The 18,613-nt window shown below is 30.3% G+C and overlaps 6 protein-coding genes across 6 annotated transcripts; 2 read left to right on the forward strand and 4 right to left on the reverse strand.

Annotated features, from left to right (window-relative positions):
- Positions 1-394: 394 nt before the first annotated feature.
- On the forward strand, positions 395-4,050 carry GO595_007907 (serine/threonine-protein phosphatase 2A activator-like; the record flags this gene model as incomplete). Its single annotated transcript, XM_067921422.1, has 2 exons — positions 395-1,332; positions 3,306-4,050. The coding sequence occupies 2 exons, from the start codon at positions 395-397 to the stop codon at positions 4,048-4,050; spliced, it is 1,683 nt and encodes a 560-aa protein (XP_067771741.1).
- Positions 4,051-4,386: 336 nt separating this feature from the next.
- Positions 4,387-4,803, forward strand: GO595_007908 (ribosomal protein L23; the record flags this gene model as incomplete). The annotated part of the gene is made up of 1 exon (XM_067921423.1): positions 4,387-4,803. The coding sequence occupies one exon, from the start codon at positions 4,387-4,389 to the stop codon at positions 4,801-4,803; it is 417 nt and encodes a 138-aa protein (XP_067771742.1).
- A 242-nt stretch (positions 4,804-5,045) lies between these two features.
- Positions 5,046-6,020, reverse strand: GO595_007909 (SH3 domain containing protein; the record flags this gene model as incomplete). The annotated part of the gene is made up of 1 exon (XM_067921425.1): positions 5,046-6,020. One exon carries the CDS (start codon positions 6,018-6,020, stop codon positions 5,046-5,048), a length of 975 nt encoding a protein of 324 aa, XP_067771743.1.
- A 3,638-nt stretch (positions 6,021-9,658) lies between these two features.
- On the reverse strand, positions 9,659-10,603 carry GO595_007910 (Thioredoxin family protein; the record flags this gene model as incomplete). Its single annotated transcript, XM_067921426.1, has 1 exon — positions 9,659-10,603. One exon carries the CDS (start codon positions 10,601-10,603, stop codon positions 9,659-9,661), a length of 945 nt encoding a protein of 314 aa, XP_067771744.1.
- A 597-nt stretch (positions 10,604-11,200) lies between these two features.
- GO595_007911 (uncharacterized protein) lies at positions 11,201-12,601 on the reverse strand (the record flags this gene model as incomplete). The annotated part of the gene is made up of 1 exon (XM_067921427.1): positions 11,201-12,601. One exon carries the CDS (start codon positions 12,599-12,601, stop codon positions 11,201-11,203), a length of 1,401 nt encoding a protein of 466 aa, XP_067771745.1.
- A 644-nt stretch (positions 12,602-13,245) lies between these two features.
- Positions 13,246-14,205, reverse strand: GO595_007912 (transcription factor GTE4-like; the record flags this gene model as incomplete). Its single annotated transcript, XM_067921428.1, has 1 exon — positions 13,246-14,205. The coding sequence occupies one exon, from the start codon at positions 14,203-14,205 to the stop codon at positions 13,246-13,248; it is 960 nt and encodes a 319-aa protein (XP_067771746.1).
- Between the last annotated feature and the right edge of the window lie 4,408 nt (positions 14,206-18,613).

Below are 18,613 nucleotides of genomic sequence, written 5' to 3' on the forward strand. Positions count from 1 at the left end.
ATCGTTATATGGAATTGGTAAGGGTTAAATGTTTGTTTTCTTCTATTTCTTCTTATTTTCCGAAGAACTAATACTTAATGCAAAATACAATACAACATATGCAAATGGGGCTGGTGGAGTTTATCTCAATTGGACAATTAATGATCAAGAAAAAAATCAAACTGATTATTATAAAATATTTTTGGAAACAAAAAGCGGCTGGGAACCAGCTAGCACGCACAAATGGGGAACTACTATCAATGTTTTAAATATTTATCCATCAAATAGTATCAATGGTACAGCTTTGATTAACATTGATGAATGCGAACCTTTTTTAACAAATGATGAAGTATATATGAGCTTTACGTCTGGTTCTATATCAAATTATCCCAAATCAGCTTCTTTAAAAGTTTGGATGGAAGGTAGCTATATTGAAAACGATAATTACGATGCTTGTGGTGCTGATTCTAATGGTGAACAAATTATTAATGTAACACTCAAATCTATAGATGATTTTGAAAAAGAGTTGGAAAACACCAATCAAACATGGTTGTACCATTTTGATGTCACTGCTTTTGGATTTTGGGATTATAGTGACTGCTACTCAATCAAAACAGAAACAGCAGAAGGAGTTATCAGTGATTACATTAAAAAAGGATATGGCTTTATTACTGGACATGATTCGATCGTCTCTGGTTTTGAAGATAATGAAGGTAATGCCGAAGGTATAGTTGCTATTCGAAAGTTGTTCAATATTACAGTTAAAGACCATGATAAAGATTATTTCAATTACATAGAGTCTGACAAAATAGAAGTTCACAAGCAAGGATTACTTTTAATGTACCCATGGAACCTCATTAATAGGGAAGAAGAAGAAGAGTCAATTAATTTTTCTCACACTTCGCATCATAAGGCCCATGGTGATATTTGGTTTTCATTTGCTAGTACCCCCAAATATAATACAACCAACTGCAATGAAACAGATAATTTCTATCTTACCACATTTGGAAACACAGCAATGGTTCAAACAGGTCACACTGGTTCGGCAACATCTTTTGAACGAAAAATCCTTGCCAACACTATATTTTATCTTAAGCAAAGAACTAATGAAACTGAGTTTGAAGATCATTATCTTAATTTGCCTGACACATCGCAACCAGAAATTAATGAGATAGTAATAGATCAAGCAAATTATTTAATAACAATTGAAGCAAATGTTGGTACACAATATACATTTAAAGTTGTTGCATATAATAGTACAGGCCAAAGCATCAATGAGTCAGAAGTTGTTGTTAATGTTACTAAAGGAATCGCTTATTATAATTATACATTTAGCGCTAATGCTAATTGTGAGTTACATGATTTAACAAATATAACTTATGATAATACTATTAAATTTACAACTAATGATGTTGTGGATCAAATGTATCTTCATGTTGCTCCAACAGATAATAAAAATATCACAGGAAATATTACTACAGTTAGACTAAATTTCTCTACGAATACATTTTCCCAATCGAATACACATTCATCACACACATTCAGTCGAAGTAATACATATTCTGATTCAAATACATTTTCAGCTCCGCATTCATTCAGTAGTAATAATACATATTCAAAATCAAATGCATTTGCTGAATCATTTCAAAGTGATTTAACGAAATCTTTTTCATATTTATTAACATTCACATTATCTATTACACATTCGTTTACTTATTATGAATTGCAAACGAAATCGCTTTCACTAATTGCAATTAATTCATCGTATATTTATATTGAAACAGAATTTATATATTATGATTACACAGTTATTATTTATTCGACATATTATATTTATTATTCGAACTTCTTTACATTTATTTATAATAACGAATTTCAAACAAATGATAATAAAACAACAATTATCATAATAATCGTTTGCGTTATTGTTATTATTATTATTATTATAATTTCATTACTAATTATATTATTGATACGAATTAAAAATAAAAAAGAAGAAATTGTTGAAAATGAAATTTCAGAACAACAAAATGATAATAACCAAACAACAAACACACTCACAACAGTAACATCTATTTCAAATATTGAAGAAGATCCATTTGCAGATGATTTCAAAGAAGACAAATTCATTGTGCAAATGTAACTAAATTAAATATATAATAAAATATAGTGTGTATTAAAGTAAATCATTTTTAGTTTCGTGTTTTTTGTTTTTAAAAAACTTCTGAAATCAAAAATCATGAAAACTTAAAATATTTATTTTTTCAGTCAAAACCGATCAAGCTGCAAAACGATTTGACTTATTTTGACAATAATTTGCCATAAACTGTTATTAGGGGCGCCCTGTAAATTTCATTTTAAGTAAACTATATAAATCGGTTTGTAAATCTATAAATGGCCAGTTGGTTGTAACATCATGTTTGAAAATCATAAAAATTAAAGATAAATAATATGAACATATTCATTCACCATATTTTATCTCAATCAAAATTAACTTATTGAATTTAATGATTATGATTTCATAAGAAGATGATCATTTGTGATTGATTTCATATACTGTTATTTCCGCTTGAATTATCATATTAAATTTGAAACGCCAAAAATAATAAGAAAATTAATAAGAACCCTATCATCTTCATCAGCAACAGCAAAAATTACAAAAAGAATTATGGTGGCAAATATCGAAGCTGCGGGTAATATTGTATTTGTAAGTGATAATTGATAAAGAGTATTTTCAACTTTTAAGTTATTTTTTGAAATAATCACGCTACCATAAATTGAATTATGGGAGCTAATTCAGTAAGTTGAAATATACCTAAAAATATGACGAAGGCTTCTCCAACTGTTTCCATTTTGCAGAAACAAATTAATTTTATAACAATTCAAAAATTCTCTTTCATCACTAAACATCTTCTAAATTTTCTTCTTTTCTCTTGGTTTAATAATATATTCTACTACTTATTGAAATTTCAATAAAAAATTTATTTTACAAGATAACAAATATCTAAAAATGATAAATAACCACTAAGTAAATAACTATAAGATAGTTACAATGATCATGCAAATTAAAAACCGTTGCGAAACAAAAGTGAAATGAACAAAAATTCTGTGGTTTACAAGGTGTTAGATTCTTGAATGGGAGAGAAAACCTGTTTCCAAAATCCAGTTGAAACATGTGAATCAGAAGATCCACTTGAACTTACAAAGCTCAATAAGTGTATTAACAGCGAAGCCGATATGGTTAAATGGGAAAGTTCGCCTGCATATAACAATATTTTTAGTGTTCTCCAACTTTTAAATAACTCAGTACAATCTAAACCCCGCAGTACCCCACATCCAAAGAGCCCAATAGTTGTTGCTTTATTAAATTCGTTGGGAAAAGTTAGGGAAATTTTGAATTCAGTTGAACCACTTCAACAACCAATGCGTTACGGTAACCGCGCATTTCGCACATTTTTGTCCACGGTTAATGAAAAGCGTGCAGAAATTTTGAAAGATGTAACTGATAATTGGGAAGCACATGATTATTTTGTCCAATCATTTGGAAGCTGGACTAGAATTGATTTTGGCACAGGCCATGAGTTGAACTTTCTTGCATTTATAACATCACTTGCTGTCCTAAATTTGATAACTCCCGAAGATGGGCCAGCAATTGTCTTTGATGTCTTCTGGGAATACTGGAATTTACATACTGAGGTCAAAGCGAAGTATCACCAAGAGCCTGCTGGTTCACATGGTGCATGGAGTATTGATGATTATGTTTTCCTTCCATTCCTTTTTGGCTCTTCTCAGCTTATTAATCATCCCGACATCACGCCTGCAAATGTTATTGACCCAAACGTTGCTAAAAACAATCGAGATGAATATGCATATTGTCGATGGATCGATTATATCTATCATGAAAAGTTCGGAGCCTTTGCAGAACACTCAAGGATGCTATACTCATTGAGAAATCTTCCTCATTTTGTTAAGCTTAACGGAGGAATGATTAAAATGTATCAAGGCGAAGTTATGGACAGATTCCTTGTTGTACAACACTTCAGGTTTGGAACATTGCTTAAATGGGAATAAAATATTTTTCATCCTTTTTATTTATTTTGAACGCATTGAAGTTTTTATACATTTATTCCTTTTTTACCAATTCAACAAAGAGGAGCATTTTTCTATTTGACGAGAAAATCTTGTATTTGCATACATCTAGATGATTTATGTGAAAATAATTGATAAATTTACATATTAATATAAACGTAAAAATAGTAGGAAAATATGTTAAGTGAGATGCCTCATTTTCTCTTTAATTTTAAACTACGATTGTTCGCAAATTAGCGCAGAAATTGAAGCTTTGTTTTGGAAACGATTATTTTCGTCTGAATTCAGACAGATTTGACGGTTTGGTCATGCCTTTTAATGTCTGGAAAAGCCGAAGCAGCAGCAAAAGCAGCAGAACAAGGCCAAAAAAAGCAAATTAAGAAGACAAGGAACTTCAAGAAATTCCAAAAGCCAAAGGCTTCTATTCCAGCAAAGAAGCCACAATACGAACATAAAGCAGTTCAACCAGTTTCATTAAAACGTAATGATTACAAGATCATCAAAGGTCCAGTTACATCAGATAAAGCATCACGTAAGCTTGAAGATGAAAACACAATGACCTTCTATGTTGATATTCGTGCCAAGAAACCAGAAATTGCAGCTGCTATTAATCGTCTTTATCATGTTAAGCCAGTGAGCGTCAAGACACTTATCACCCCTAAGTTCCTTAAGAAGGCATATGTTCGTCTTCCAGAGGAAGTTGAAGCTATGAATCTTGCCAACGAAATGGCTTAAAGTAATAAATGCTTCTGAAGTTCCCAATTATTTTTTTTTATTCGTTTATTAGCTTTTTACCATTAATTAAAAAAATTGATTCATGAATTTAATTGATCAAGTTCTTTATCCAAAAAAATCAAAAGCTTTCAATCGTTGGATAAAAAAGTTTAACGTTTCATTTACCTTTTATTAATTACATAATTATTCCTAAAAGAAAATATATAAAATTTGATGTAACTTTACAACACTTAAGTTAATATCTAACTGTCGTCCAGAATTTTCACCACGTCCGCTGGCACAAGCCCCACACAATCATTTATGTTCTTGCACCTCAAGAAGTCGCCGACTTGCTCCAGCACGAGCACTCGTTCGTCAGCTCTTACATCAATTTGTTCTCTCACGCCTCTAAAGTCCTTTGTCGCATATCCAATCTTTGCACCATTTGCAATATCCTTTTCCCAACACTTCGATAAGTTGAGAAACTTCGATGTAGTTGGAGGCACAGTGACCCATTGGAAATTAATCGATGCTTCGGGCTCTTTAATGTCGTTGAAGCTCGAAATCGTTTTCGCATCAGTCGTTAAATCATGTTCGTTAATAGCATCTTTGATGCCTTTCGAGGTGTCGTTGAAGAGACGAGCTGTGCGCTCGAGATCATTAGAAAGTTTAGTAAGTGTTTCGCGTATGCTCGTAATACGCCATTGTTCAATTTGCTCAAAATCAGAAAGAACGCGATCATATTCGGTGGACATGGAAAAGCGTTGATAATTGAATTCTTTGTGGGCTTCAACTGCTGCATTTTGCGCTTTGACAAATTCATCTCGAAGTTGTTGAAGTTTGGGAGATTTGGAGTCATACGCTTCTTGAACTGCTTTCCAGGCATTTTCATATTGTTTACGCGCTTCGCGATAATGTTCATTTGCATTTTTGACTGAATGAACACTTTCTAATGCATGGCGAAGTAAATCTTCACATTTGGATTTGTACTCATCCATTGTAATCTGAATGTTATCGGCAGCTCGAAAACGGATTGCTTGCATAAGATGATTAAAATTGGATGATGGATTAATTACATTCTTTGAAAGACGAAGCCATGTATGGTGAAGATCCGATCGAAATTTGCCTTCAGGTGGATATAGTTTTGACAGTGGTTCATTTGATAATTTTTGAAGATCTTCGACAAGTTTTTGAAGTTTTTCTCCATTATTTACTAGATGTTGATGAACAATGCTCATTACATGGAAGTTGCCCCGACAAGTTGCTCTGATAAGTGAAAATGTTTCTGTGTATTTGAGAATATTTATTTGCATTTCATGTGGAACCGTTAACTTTTATATTTTAAAAAAAGTCAAAAAAATTTATGAAATGAATTGAAAATTGAAGCATAAAATTACGGTTATTATCCTCACTCTGGGAACTTCCCAGTAAAAATTTTTAAGTTTCGAATGCATTCGGATAATTTTTTGTTTTTATCCTAAAAGAAACCAAATAAGAAAACAAATGCTGTCAAAAAAATTGTTTTAATTTGATTTTCTAATGTATGGAAAAGAATATAAAAACTAATGCTTCTTATCCAACGTATAAAACAAAATAGAATATGCTCGTTAAACAATTTTAGTCAAGTAAAGATTCCCTTTTTCTTTTGAACCTTCTTATTAAAGATGCAATTTTTTGCTTGTTAGAGTATATTAAAAGAGCAACTGCAGCAAACGCAATGACAAGAAATATTCGGATTCCTTTTCTTTGTTTTTGTGGTGGATTTGATACAATTCTTTGTCTTGGTTTTTCTCGATCTACATTGTTTCCAATGACAGCGTAGTTGGCGTTGTTGTTTTTTTCACTTATTCTACTAAACACTGTATTACGTTGATTCATGCGATTTATTCTTTCTCTTTCCAAATCTCTTTGAATTCTTTCGTGATTTAACCTATCATTCATGATGTGTATGCGATCGTCTATAATTCTTCTGAAATCTGGAAAATCATTGGTGCCTAATTTTTTAATTTCATTCATGAAAATATGGCGTTCATTTTCTTGTTCATCTTTAGGAAGATGGGAAACAATTTCTTCAAATTCATTAATGAATTTTGCTTTCTCATTTTCTCTAAGTTCATTTGGCATATCATTGAAAAGATGGAATACATGATCAAGATGTCGATAAAAATCTATCAGCTCTCTTTCTACACTATGTGATGGAGGAACACCGATGTCGAAATCTTTTTCTATTGAGCTGTGAAAAGAAAGCAGCAACAAAAAAATCATTTTGTGAATCAAACGGTTATTTTTGAATGGTTAACAGCCGTTCGGGGCTTCAATTTAAACCGCCCTGATTTGTGTTGCTACTTGGCCTCGAAAAAATGCTTAGTTTGACAAAACAACTAAATATTGAATAAAAAATAATAATAAAATTAACAACAAAGTTGCAGCCTGTTATAATAAACCTTAAGTGACATATTCTGTTTCTTTTTTGATCAAATAAAAAAATACCTTTTCCAAAAAGTCAGTGTTATCAAAAAAAGGTAACCGTTAAATGGAACCAGACATTTAAACGGTCGGGAATGGTTTTTAAAAAAACAAAATAGTCAAATATTTAACTGGTTCTGTTAATTTACTATGCAAAATGATTTGGGAATTTATTCTTTCATCTTCAATATGGTTTGGTTATGAGATAATAAATATATTCTCACCAAAATCATGGGACCAAATTCCAATTTTTGCATGTGGTGCTCCATTTGGAATGATTTTAACTTCCTACTTATATATTTTTATCAGGAGATTTTATATTTTAAACACTAAAATTGGACTTGTTGTTTCATTTATCCAAGTAATGATATGTTTAATCCTACATTATTTCAACCGTAAAAAACAACATTTCAGAGATACAAATTTTGCAAATATGCTTATTACCACATGTATTACCTTAGTTTTTGTTCTTCTATTATTTGTAGTTGCTTTATACACAGGTATGACTTCAAATCCATTTTGTTCGATACTCCCAGTTGATCTTCATTTAATTTCATCATTTACAGTTGGTGTGAATAGTGGAACGCAACAACTCAAATCGCCATTTATGTCAAACGAGGCCATCCACTGTTCATTTATTCCTGATTTTTATTGCTCTATTTTGATTTCATGTGGAAATTCATCACCGCGAATTTCAATATGTATAATCTCATTGGTTCTTCTTGTTTCAATGTTTCAAGGGCTTTCGATGCTCGCAAGGCATTTCTCGCACAAGAACTATGCGATGGAACTGAGCGTTGTTGTGTTTGTTTTAGTTGGCGGAATCAATTATAAAAATGATTACAAAGAAAAGCAGACTACAATAATCGACTATTCCGAGAAATCGTTTTGGCCGCAGTCATTTCTGAGCTACGCTGCTCTCCACAGAGATGTTTTATTCGCTCTTCCAATTACAATTCTTTGCATTTCGTTGATAATAATTTTTAATGAAAAGCCTACAAAAGGACACTCTAGTGCATTTTTATGTGGTATATTAGTTGGCGTGCTGCCATTGGTGTCTTATCATTTTTTCGTCGGGATTTTGCTTTATTCATTTTTTTTACTTGTTATCACTTTTCCTTACAAAAGTAAACGTGTGTGGAAAAGTGCCCTTTTTGTGTGGTTTATTTACGGAGTGACCGTTTTGATGATTTCAATACCACAATTCTCTGTTATTAATATATCTCCAAAATTCCATCCAATTTATGCAAAGGCGTGTCCATCTGTCTTTGGATTCTTTAGGTTTTGGTGGGAATCACTCGGCTTATTCTGTATTTTCTCACTTGTATTTGTTTGGTTCACAAATTCAAAATTTGAAAGTAAGTACTATTCACCTGCTGTATGCGTATGGGTAGTAGCAAACATTATCACATTCCAATCAGATAATGAAGAGGATAATATCAAAGTATTTTATTCAACATGGTATCCAATAGCTATTATTCTTTTCTCCCAATACTTGATTTTATTTGGAAACTTCTATAACAGCAATCCAGTCACTTCTTTTTGTGTAATTCTCGTTTTAATTGGTGGGACATTTTCCAATTTAAGGTGTTTATTCAAAACTCTCTTAAGTCAGTGTAACCTATTCAGCAGCAAAGAGAATCGTTTAGGGAAATGGTTTATCAATAATACAAAGACCGATTCTGTAATTTGGAATGTTAACAATTACAACATAAGTGCAGTTGCATCAATTTCAGGACGGGTTCTCGCATTTGGGTATGATGCAATGAAGACATTTGTCGGCTTCAATCGCACTGAGAGAATGCTTTCACTTAGTAACATTGATGTGAACGATAGGAAAACGGTCGAAACTTTTGGCATAAAGTATGCAATTGTGAACGATACGTTGATTCACCCGTTTAATGAAGGCTTATTAAATTGGATTTGCTTACTCAAGTCAGGCAACATAAGCGTCTACAGATACCTACAAATTCCTGTTATTTAAATGTTTTTATGTTATCCTTTATCTTTTTTTAATTTCTGTAAGAAATTCCAAAAGTATATCAACATGCATTTGCTAAAGGGATATCGCTCTATTTTATCCCTCGACCTTAAATATATGATTAAAGAAATTCATTACCCTTGTTTTTTTATCTTTGGAAAGCAATGCTCCTCAAGATGCGTATGATAATTATTTATTCATATCCATGAAATTTAAATATTATCAAAAGTTCAAGAAATCTCCCTATTCAAAATGATGAAAAGATATGAAATTTGGAAATGCAACATCTGATTTTTCATTTATAAGAGTGCCTCGTGATTGAATAGTTTACAAAATCATTCTTCAGCTTTAATTATTTGGCTTCTTTAAGCTTAATTAAGCACTTTAGTATATTTACATTTATCAACAACAACTAATAGATGACACCGTTTATTCTATTTTTGGGACAGGTTCAATCAAAATTGCGCAAATTGCAATTATTGTTATCATTAACGAACACACAGCGATTCCGAATATCACTTTTTCTTTTGCTCCTTTACCTTCTTTCTCTCCCTCGAAATCCACCTTCATTTCCAGCTCATCATTTTTAGCCTTTGTTAATAATTCATTAATTTCATTGTTCGCTTGTACATTTTCGTAAACAGCGCATTTGGTTTGGTTCTTGTCCAAAATAAGTAACGCGGGCAATTGCGTCTTTACGAGCTTCATGCTCCGGAGGTGTAAGTTTGCCATGTTCAATGTGGTCTTGCCGATTATAAATGAATCGGAATTAGATTCGGCTAAATGCTTAAAGTCAAAAAGAGTCTGTGTGTTGGAATAAACAAGAAGAGCAACTCGCCGGGACGAAAATTTCACATCGGATAAATGCCAATTGCCAAGCGGAGAGTTTTTGAAATCTGATATGAATTCTTTGATTTCGGCTAAATTGGCAGATTTGTTACGGACATACTTTTCTTTGTTAACAAAGACACCGAAACTGTCATTGCCTTTGTGCGTGGAATTAAGGTAAAAATTATCTGATGTAAGATTGGAATATTTGATAAGGTCACCAAGTGTATGACAAGTATAACTACTGTTGGCACCAATGGTGAGAACAAAGGCTGGAAAACGTTTGGGAATACCTTCCAATTTGTTGCAAGATTTTTCTTTATACTTGGTTTTAAGTTCATCCGCTTTCTCACTAAATCCTTCAAGTGTACGCTTTGGATAAATTTCAGTTGTACGTCCATCTTCTATGTAAAGATATGTTGGGTATCCGCGAATTTTATGAATTTTATCTACAATCTTAGCTTCTTGAAGAGCATTGATTTCAGCAACTAAAATGCCTTCGTCTTCAGCATACTTTTTCATAAAATCGTGCCATGCAGGATGCATTTTGAGACAATGCCCACAATATGGTGAATAAAATACAATAAATACAGGAATATCGAATGACTTTTTTATAACCTCCTTATAGTTTTTACTATCTACTACCATTTGGAGAGATGATATTAAGGAGTAAAAAAGAATCAAAATCATGTTTTGGGTATATTTTGTAAATAATTGAATTTATATGTAAGATAAACGGTTTCCATACTTCTAATAATCATAGAGATGTAACTTGTTAGAGATTTTAAATTACACACTAAGAAATTCAATATCCCTGAAGAAAATAAGTAAAAAATTGATTTTTTGTATAGTTTTTCATTTTGGGCAAAAATCGAACAAAATGTGAACAGTGTTCTGAATCTTAAATAATCACTTAACAAAAAATTATTGTGCCCCTGTAAACAGCGATCTACTAATGAAGGAAAAGCAATTATTTTTTGATAAATAAGAAAATTATGTCTTCTTATGATATTAATCCATTAGTTACGTACAAAGACAAAAAATAATGTTTAAAATGTTAACATTTATTTGCTGCTTTGGTCAATCATATTAACAAATATCAACATAAAATTTCGATTCCATAATGTTTACACAATTTATTATTTATTGCCATTTCGCCAACTTATTTGATTTCGTATCGCTTATATCTATTGATGTCTCATTCTGGTTAATGGGCACGAGCGATATTGTGTTCCCTTCGACCATTAGCTCCACGAAAGGCACCGGGCCACTTTCGCTTGTGAAGTTATATATTGTTTTTACAAGCAAAAATCCGATTGAAGCAATTCGTGCAGCTTCGTGCGTGTCCACGACGTCCATCAGCCCTGCGAGGTGCTGCGTTAGCTCTGATTTCCGTTGCCCCGAAAACATTCTCGATATCACTGATAATATCTTTTGGATTCCGTGAAGATTTTTCTTCGTTACTCCAATTTCAACCGCAATTGAAATAGATTTGTTATCGATGTTATCGAGAATATGAAGTTGCTGAATTTCATTCATAAAATATGCTAAAAGTAAAAGTGAAATCGCATGATAATATGATAACTTGTAATGATTAGGTGTTCGCAATTGTGATATCATCTTATCAATTGATGCTTTGATGTTGTCATTATACTTATGCTCATAATTCATCGCATCTTCGATAAATTTGGCATAAAATGAAATGTATCGTTGATCATATTCAATCGTTGAAATCCAAATTGGATTAAGTTGCGGTCCAACTTTTGGAGGCTTAACATATTGGGATCGCAATGTCGGTAGTTGGGATTCTAATACTTTGGTTATTTGTGGGACTTTGTTGATTTTCTGTATAAAAAGTGAGATGTATCGTTCTCTCAATTTTCTTAGAACGATAGGATATATTTTGTCAGGGCACTTTTCTAAAAGTGTCTGTACAAAAAAACCGGCTTTAGGAAAAATGTAATTAAGTTCATTCGCAACGATAATACTGAGCCTTGCTGCTTTAGGCCCATGGGAGCGTAAAAGACGGTAAACATTTTTATTCTGCGTAATCATGACATCTAATTCATTTCCATCGTTTTCACTATCTTGGACATCATCAGAAACTTGAGCAATTTCTTTGTTTTCACTTGGATTTCTGGCATCGTCGGAACCTGTAGAAACCCAATAATTATTGAGAACATCTTTTTCATATTCACTCTGACCACTGCATTTTGGAAGTCCAATCATATAGGATTTATCAGAATAACTACCAATCTTTTCTATACCTATTTCTCCGCATGAGTCGGGATTTGATGTTTCAGCAAAAACTGTAATTGGTCTTACATTAAAATCATAACTATGAAATTTTACAAAATCTTGAATATCATCTTCTGCAAATGTATTGTCATCTTCAAAATGCTTTATAATATCTGCGTTGGAGACGGGGTTACCTGGAAGATTTAAAAAATCATAAAGATAATCTTGCATTGATGTTGAAACATTTGGAATTTGATATGGGTAATATGACAAATGTGCTGGTACATTGAAATTGCAATTGATCATCTGAGGAATTTTGTTGCAATTATTTTCTTGAAAATTTTGAGTAAGAGGTGAAAGAAATGAAAAAACAGGAAACTCCGAGTTAATAATAAAATTCATTGATAAGTTTATGTTATCGGATCCATTATTTGATAAAAGCTCGACGAGCTCTTCTCTCAGCTCCTGACCCATTGGGATTGGGGTGCCCCGAATCAAGATTTTTTCATGAAAAGTAAATTACATTAAACGAATTATAAATTTACTTATTATATAAATAAATGTGTAACTCACGATTACATGAAATTGGTATATCAAATATATATAAATAATTTTGTGGGTTTGATTTAAGAACATCAGAATTAGTGAATTGTTATGTAATGTAATGCTATGGCAAACGTATTCATTCAGGAAACATATCCTTTTATTTTTACAATCATTTCTTCATTAGTTTAATATATAAAATAATATAAATTCGTTTATATTGAAAATTTTTTTCTTTGTAATTAGAAATCGTCTTTTACGCTTTATAAATTAATGTACATTAATATTGAAGTCTTCATCATCAAAAATAATTATTTTTGCAAAAACATTTTTCAAAAATTCGATTTGGCCAACATTTATTAAAAACATAATTTGACACATTTATATATATTTATTTACATAAATCATTAATCTTCATAAGAATCGCTATCGCTCGTTTCGCCTCCGGAAGTTGCACCGCCACTTGTTTCACCTTCACTTGCAGTTGTACTAATTCCAGAGCTTCTATTTCTATGCGCAGCCTTTTCATCCAATGTTTTAATTTCTAGCGACAACTTATCCAAAAAGCTTGGATCATTTTGATACATTTTTCGAACATTTATTTCTCTTTCTTTAGCTTGTGAAACTTTATCTTGAATTTCACGAAGTGTACGATTAGATAGGTCGGAAAACGAAATAACATCTTCTTTGTCTTCCTGTCTATTATATTTTTTTTCGCGTATAAGTATTTCAACAATTCCTTCAAGTAGCTCAAGAGGGAGAACGTTTATGTCCTTTGCGAGTTCAAATTTTTCTTTTGTTGTCATTATGTCGTTACGAAGCACTGTAGAAGGCTCATGTCTGGTAGATTTGTTACGGTCTGTATTGGAATGCTTGGACTTAAGTTTGTTGGGTTTGGGAGGATGTGATGGCATAAGAAATAATTGAAGTGATTCTTTGTTGAAAATTTTTTTGTCTGAAAGGGTTTTGATCTTTTCAATGTTATCTGCAATACGAAGTGGAATTGTGGGATCTGTGATATTAACATGTAAATTATAGATTTCATCAAACTTGGATTTGATTGTTAAAGCAATAGTTGATATTTCATTGTTTAATGTGTTGAAAACAATACAGTTAGACCAAATTAAGTCAACATCAGCTTTGAATTCGTTAATAGACCGATATGATTGTTCATATATTTTTGCTTCAATTGTGGAAATACACATTGGATGTTTTATTATGTCATAATAACCAATAATGGTGTCGGGTACATTTTCTATGAAATTCTCAATTCCTTCTTGTTTCCGAAGGAAATCAACGAATTTTAAACATTGTTGTAAAAAAATCGGAAGAGAACTACTATCATACTCAGATGTAAATCTGATCATAGGCGTTGAGAAATGAGAATGATGATATTTAGTCTGGTCAAAATAAAAAACAATTTTTCTTCTCATTGGATACGAAATGTTATGTGAAAATGAATAAAAAATGTTTTAATTTTGCTCTTGTTTAAATCACAAATGATCATATGTTCAACAAAACATAACTTAATTGTTTTTCTCTACTTAAAATATGTTTTTTGGATATCATTTAAATTTTGTTTAATCAATTAAATAATTAATTATTTAATTAATAAGTTCATATTCGTTGAGTTTTTTTTTTAAGTGATAGTAAAAAATTATAAAAACAAAATACAAACAGTGTTTATTTTATATGTTATTATCAAGAAATGTCATTACTTCTTTTACAATAATTTCTATTTGTTGTTCAGATGATAGCTCTATTGCAATTGCAATATCTCTATCCATCTTTTCGATCAATTGATTAAATTGTTCTTGGTGTTTTGGGAGTGTAACACTTTGAATCCAACTTTTCACATCGTCGATTGAATTATTCAATAGCATAAAGTTTTTGATTGGTTTACAATAGTTAGCATCGCTTCTTGTCATTTTGACCGAATTTTTCCAGAGAAACAAATTTGCCTCGTTTAACTTTTCCTGATTAGCTTGTATTAACTCAGCAATTTTTTCAATTTCTTTATAACGATTTAAGCAACCGATAATTTCTCCTAATACATCGAAAGCAATTGATTTCAAATTTCTAATTCCTAAGATTGCGATATCCAAAACACATGGCAGAATACTCTCATCAGCCTTTATAAGTGACTCGAAGTGTTTATTACACATTATACATATTAAATTTAAAATAGCATCTGCTACAAGAGGATACATATATACTGTTTCCCAAGGAATCACATGAAAAACATTACAAAACAATCGAATTGTATCAACTAAAATTGGGTCATCATAAATAACGAACACATTAAAACACAAAAAATTCGACGAAAGTAAATTTGCGAAAATTATTGAACAATTTTTCATATTTTTAAATTCATTTTCAGGATTTTGTTGTATTGCCATAAAATGATTTAAATATATTTGAAGAATCGAACAAACATCTTTAAACAAACATAAACCAATTGGCGAACAACTTTGTAAAACTATTTCTTCACGAAACGGATCATTTAATGTTATATATTTCCACATTTTCAAGACCGAATTTTTAATTAGAACATATTTACAAATTTCATCCATTTTCTGGACGAATATATTCATTTTGTTTGGGTATAAAAACGAAATCATTTTCTTATAAATTTTATTTGTTTTTATGCCAAAAAATATTCCACGAATATCAATTGAAAGATAAAATATATCATCGAAGTTATTAATGCTAATGAATTTATGTTCAATACTTTGTAAGAATTTATTAAAGAATAAAATGTTCTTCGAACAATGATATATTAAAGTAGTATAAAAGTTCGATCTAAGTTTAATATATTTTAAGTCCTTAAAGATTTCGATGTTTTGTAATTGTAATAATGTTTGGATTTGATTATTTGTTATGTTTAAATTCCTTAATGAAGAAATCGAAAATTCGATGAATGCATTTGTATTAATCGAAAATATTAATCGATTTAAAAGAAATAAATTTGCACTTTCTAATGACGGCAATTTAATTTTCTCATTTAATATTTGATATATTTCATTTGTTTTATTATTAATACTCCCGAAAATAGTATCTTTGAAGATAGAGATAAAATTAATAAAACTTATTTCTAAATAATTCGGCGCTGAAATGTTCATTATATATTGTTGTGATTCATCAAGAATTTTAAAGATTTTACATATCAATTCGATTTGATATTGGAATATTCTGTTTTCATTCGTGTTTATATTTGTGATTCGAATGATTTCTATAAATATTTGTACATATAATGAGATTTGTGCTTGAAGATTTGTTACATTTGGATTTCCTTCATTAATTGATGTAATAAATTCTTGTTTCTTTTCGATGTATTGTGTAAGTATTGTTTGACATGCTTTTGCTTCATCACAAAATATAAATTTTCGAATCGGATGTACATATGGTGAAAGTTTTTGGTGATTTAATTGTAAAATCTCAATGTTATCATTTTGGATGTTAAGTAATAAATAATTTATATAACTAAAACAAATGTTATATATATATTCATTAAGTTTTTCATTGATTTCAGAATATGTTGGATCATCATTAAAAATTGATTTGATGTTATTCCAAAAGGTTGTAATTCGTTTAACATAGATTTCACTTCCATCTGTAATCTTATCTTTTTGAAATATATAATTTGTAAAATTAAAAACTGTTTCTAAAAATTTATATAATAATTCAATTTCTTGGACGTCACTTTTGGAATATTGCTTTGAAATATAATGTAAAATGGAAGTTAGCCAAAAAACATTTTGTGGAACTGAAAAACCGACGTGGCCGTTAAGGATGTTCATAACGTTCGCTATGATGCAGTTAAAAAAATTTGGTGTTTGTTCTGGAATAAAATATGTCCGTGGAATAGAAATTAAAGAATTAATACATCGAAGTGCTTCTGTTATTCCTCTTCCGGCAAAAATATTAAACAATTGCTGAATTAATTGATAATTGGAATATGGTTCTTTTAACGAATTAGGAGTAATAGGAAATCTTTCTTCAACAATGCTTTTGTCTGTACTTAAAGAAAACGAAAATATCTTTTGGAACAACATCATTATTTCTTTTAATAATGAATTATCAGGTGTATTTAAAACGTGCTCTAATACGCATTGAACACTAGCAAATATTTTTGGTAAATAGGCTTCACCAAAAATGAACTTAACTTCAGGAGAATTAGACGTTGCTAATCTCAATAGAATTTGAAGATAAATATTAATTCCTTTTTCTAAGTATGGTCCATTTTCTGTTGGATTAAATAAAATTGAAATGCGTGAAAGAATTTCATTAATCAAAGGTGATGGAGGATTCAGCTGAATAAATTTTTCAAAAATTAGAGCAATTACGCCTGAGCAATCAATCGTGAAGTGTTGACATACCTCCTTATATTTTTCATAGAAATCAGTTAAAAAATGAAATACTGTTTCAAAAACATGTAAAGTAAAATCTGTTGACCATGAACCAACAAAATTTTTTGTAATTTGTAAAACTGAGTTTGATGCGAAAGCAAGGAGATAATTTTTATTGGCGTGTAACTCTGGGGTTGATATGATCTGAAAACAAATATGAATATTATCTAAGTTTTGTTGAAAATTATCAATATTTTTATTTAAAAATTCTGAATGTTCCTGGCTGCCATAAAAAGCTTCTGCCATTTTGCTAATTTCTCCAAGTTTTGCTGGATTGATTTCCATTTTTTTTGAGAAAGGGTGAACGTTAATTTTTCATCAATGAAAACATCTGATTTATGAGCTTTGGATGAATTTTGTCACCAATTGATATTATGAAAAGAAATGAATATAAGTTAACTTAAAAAAATTTGTATCTACTTATAAATAAACAATATAAGGTAAGTCTAATTCATTTGCTCAGTTAAAAAATTTTTGTTTGCATAGTGGTGAAAAATATGATGATAACAAGAATACATTACATTTTGATTACAAACAATATGAGATCACTGGTGGTTGCATATCACTAGTACTTTATGGAAATGATATTAAAGAGTCAGTCCTATAAAGGTTTCCTTTATAAAAAGCTTTTATATTTTTTATATGTAAGAATATAATTTTTTTTCATTTTTAAATCATTTATAATAGATAAAGATATTGATATTTTTTTAATTTTTAATTCAATGAAAAATGGGACAAACATTAAAAATGATTTATTTAAACTATTTGATACTTTAAAAACTTTTTCCCATTTAAACATTATTAATTAAAAAGAATATTTTGAAACCTCGAAAAATATTATTCTTGTTATGGAATTTGCTGAAGGCGGTGATTTATCTCAAATGATAAATCACTTCAAACAAGAAAAAACATTCATTCCAAAAGATAAGATAATACGCTACTTTCAACAAATGGCATTTGGCGTTTAATATCTTCATCATAAAAAAATAATTCATCGTGACTTAAAAACCCAAAATACATTTCTTACCAAATCAGACAAAATCAAAGTGGGTGATCTTGATGATATAAAAATCCTAGAAACTCTTCATCAAAATTGTATAACAGCTGCAAGAACATATGCTTATATGTCATCAGAACTTGTTAGTTTTCGGTCATATGATTTCAAAACAGATATATGGTCATTAGGATGCATTCATTATGAATTATGTACACTTATTACTTGAGCCTCCATTTAAGACAAATGGAATATCAAATACGTATTCGTAAATTAACATTAAAAGAAAATATAATTTAATTTTCATTATATTCATACTTCCGTTTTACATCTAAAAATTAAAACCAAAATTTTTATTAATTAAATTCTTTC

The sequence above is a fragment of the Histomonas meleagridis genome, assembly GCF_020186115.1.
Source record: "Histomonas meleagridis strain 2922-C6/04-10x chromosome Unknown contig_6, whole genome shotgun sequence".
In the NCBI taxonomy this organism is placed as follows: Eukaryota; Parabasalia; order Tritrichomonadida; family Dientamoebidae; genus Histomonas; species Histomonas meleagridis.